The 3,524-nt window shown below is 47.3% G+C and overlaps 1 protein-coding gene across 1 annotated transcript in view; it reads right to left on the reverse strand.

The window, feature by feature from the left end:
• Window positions 1–3,261, reverse strand: part of LOC112126072 (olfactory receptor 6B1-like) — a 3,405-nt gene extending 144 nt beyond the window's left edge. The window contains exon 1 of the mRNA XM_026660551.1: window positions 2,341–3,261. Coding sequence (XP_026516336.1) covers window positions 2,341–3,261 — 921 coding nt within the window. The remainder of the gene's footprint in view (window positions 1–2,340) is intronic.
• Between the last annotated feature and the right edge of the window lie 263 nt (window positions 3,262–3,524).

A 3,524-nucleotide genomic window follows, 5' to 3' on the forward strand; every position in this document is an offset into this window, starting at 1 on the left:
TTAAGCAACCAACTCCCATTTCAAAGGGATTTGGGTGCCTAACTCCATTAGGGCCCTTGGAAAGTAATTTCTGCAGGGCTGAAGTCCTACCATTCTGAATGGTGCCATCTCCCCTGTCTCTGGACAAGCCCTGAAATGCTCCCAGTGACTGAGACAGCACTGCCATTTTGGCATCACAGGAGTTCTGCCCATTAGTAGGTGGTAGCCACTTTCTCTCGCCAGAGGTTGCCTCATGCCCCAAGGAGAGGGTCCTGCATACAGCAGAGCTGTCTAAGGCACCTGGGGCTGACTAGACACCGTGACCTGACAACTACCCCTCTAGGGACGGGCGCTTGTTTCAGTGAGTTTTGGGGACACTCATTGCAACAGATCCCCTCCCTTTGAACTGCTCTGTGCAGCTGGTGGCAGCAGAGCAGCTTCTGCCCTGCAGGGCCACATGCCAAGTCCCTCCTCCGTGACCGTTTGACAGATGCGACCCCAGGAATGGCCTCAGTTCTACATGTGCCCTGGCAACCCCCCTGCTGGGTTTGGACAGTCCCAGTGGACCTGGCTTGTGAGTCTACTTCTTTGTTTGCCCAACATCCAGCCTCCAAGGGCCCTGTGAGCCTGGTGCTGTGGCTTTGCTGGAGCTGGTCCCAGTTGGGCTTAGCCCAGATAAGAGCTATGAAGCTGTCCCTGGTGAAGTGTCCAGAGGTCACTGCTGGGGCCTGCTGTTTGCATCTGGCCTGTGTGAGCTCAGTGAAGGCGGTAGATTTGCAGATGCATATGACGGCAATAAGCACAATTTCAGGGGTGGCAGATTTCCCAGGCTTACTTCTCTATCTCTCCTGCACCAGGAGTTAGTATTTTTATTGTCCAAACATTTATTTTGATCAGAAATGGCTTTTTTATGAAAATAAAAAATTGGTTAAAATTCTCTCCACTCCGCCTGGTGCCCAGTTAGAAAGTCTATGATCGAACGATGTTTATGGCCACCTCCCTCCCTGGTTAAAAGGACAACACTGACCTGAACTCTGTTAGGATTCTCCATTGTGTCCTTAGGGGCAGAAGAAATGACCTGTAGCTACAAGCATGATGAAGTCATCCTGTCACAGATCCACAGGTCTGGTGCTCTTGAACAGCTCTGGAAGAGTTCCTGGGAGGACCCCTTCAGGTTGTCAACCCCCTTAGGGTCACACGCTCACTAGGGTAGGCCTCTTGGCTTCACCGCCTCCTGGAACCTAATGTAGCAGCCTTCGGCACCGCTGCTTCTCACTGTGAGCTCCCTTCAGTGAGTCCACTTGAATTGGACACCTGGGGAAGATTTGCACACCCAAAGGGGGCAATGCACCCCTGACTTCCTGACTCTGAAGTTACTTTCAGCCAGCCTTGTAAAAGCAGGAGAGTTTATGAGATGTCTGGAACACAGCGTAGAAAGTACTTCATTAACATAGAGAACGGAAAGTTACATCTGGGTCAGTCCCAAAGCCCAGAGCTCTCTGACTCCTCTGTAGTCCCACTCCAACAGCTTCTCCCTGCCTCCAGCAGCTCACACTTAAGAATCCCACCTGGCCCCTCCCCAGTCCTTTGTCCTCCAGCTTGTCACACCCAGCTGGCTTCCTGCTGAGGGTGGGCCATCCATGGTCATTTGTTGCTAGGCGCCAAATGTCCAGGCAATTGTAGTAGCCATTGTCTTCTGGTAGTCTCCATGGGCATGGGTACCCAGGCCCCAGGCAGCTAGGCATCGGTCATACCTATGTCTCTAGGTGTCTGCAAAGAGTAAACAGTCCTTTCCCCCACTTAATTAAATATGCACCACATAAGGGAAACTGAGGCACACACAATATTCATATGAAACATTATGAAAAATTCCCACTTCATCTGAATTTGATTACAAGACTTTATTATATAACATAGAGAAACAATGAACAGGGGATGTACACAGGGATTTACTTTGATGTTTAGTGGATTTTGTGCCTTACACAATATTTGCTCTGTGCAGTTTCGGACACTGTACACCCTTCTCACATAGGGTGAACTGCCAACACCATGGAGAAAAATACCATAATACAGCATGTATCAGTGCTGAACATGAGAGAGTGACAGAGCTGTCCACAACGGCACTTTCCTATAAGTTGTGTTACATGGACACAGCGAGGGACCACAAAAACTGTCTTAGTAATGCTATGCAGATCATCTCCAATTCTTTTTCATTTTAGTGCTGAGATTTTTCAATAGGAGTTTTCAACTTAATTTTAATGGAGGCTGATTGCTTAAATCACCCAGGCAGCTTTGAAAACCTCAGGCTAAGTTATTCTCTAGGAGTCTCTGCACGTTTTTGTGAAAGCCACATTTACTGACTGCTTTGCACAAGGCTTCCTTGACCTCTCTGTTTCTCAGGCTGTAGATGAGGGGGTTTACCAGGGGAGTCAGGACTGTGTAGCAAAGAGAAAACACTTTTTTCAGGTCTCTCAGTTTATCATGTTTTGGTAGCATGTAGACAATCATTATTGTGCCATAGAAAATTGTCACCACGATGAGGTGAGAGGAGCAAGTGGAAAATGCCTTCTGCCTCCCGGTAGTGAAAGGGATTCTTAGGATGCTGGCGATGACACACACATAGGATGTCAGGGTTAGTAGGAATGGAGGCAGGGTGAATACACAGGCTAGTATGAAATCTAGCAATGTGATCAGGTATGTGTCACTGCAGGAGAGTTTTATCAATGGGATGGAGTCACAATAGAAATGGTCAATTTCATTCGGGCCACAGAATATTAATGGTGACATGAATAATATAAAGATGGCAGTAGCCAAACAACCATTTAACCATGATCCAGCAGCCAACTGGAGGCAAAACCTGCTATTCATAAGAGTTGAATAGTGCAGGGGTTTACATATCGCTAAATACCGATCATAAGACATTGCTGCTAGGAGATAGCATTCTGTACATCCCAGAGAAGCAAAGAAGTACAGTTGTGTGATGCAGCCACTGAATGAGATGGTTCTGTCCCCAGTCAGGAGACTGGCCAGCATCCTGGGTAGGATGGTGGAGGTGTAGCAGGTCTCCAAGCAAGACAAGTTCCCCAGGAAGAAGTACATGGGGGAGTGAAGGTGCTGATCAGCCACAACTAGTGCAATGATGATGATGTTCCCGGCCACAGTTGTGATGTAGATCACTAGGAACATCAGGAAGAGAAGAATTTGCAGGTCAGGGATAACCCCAAATCCCAGGAGGATGAATTCCGTGATGGCCGTTTGATTTGTCCTGGCTGTGTCTGCCATGGGTTTAGTCTAGGAATAAAAAAACTGCTACTGAATCAGAAGGACATAGAATTTAAAGTTAATCAAGTCTTTTGAATTAATTCCATAAAAATTCAGAAACTCCCCTTCCTCTCCTGGTTACAGACTGAAATTTTAAGGCTAAATGTAGATTTCAGAGCAAAGTGCCAGGAGTCTCAGTCTGAGAACAGAACATTGGTATCCATGTAGACCAGCCTCTGCCATATCACAGCAATGACTACTAGAACAGCCCATTTCTCTGGTAA

The sequence above is a fragment of the Terrapene carolina genome, unplaced genomic scaffold (genome assembly GCF_002925995.2).
Source record: "Terrapene carolina triunguis isolate 2854851 unplaced genomic scaffold, T_m_triunguis-2.0 Scaffold796, whole genome shotgun sequence".
NCBI classification, from domain to species: domain Eukaryota; kingdom Metazoa; phylum Chordata; order Testudines; family Emydidae; genus Terrapene; species Terrapene triunguis.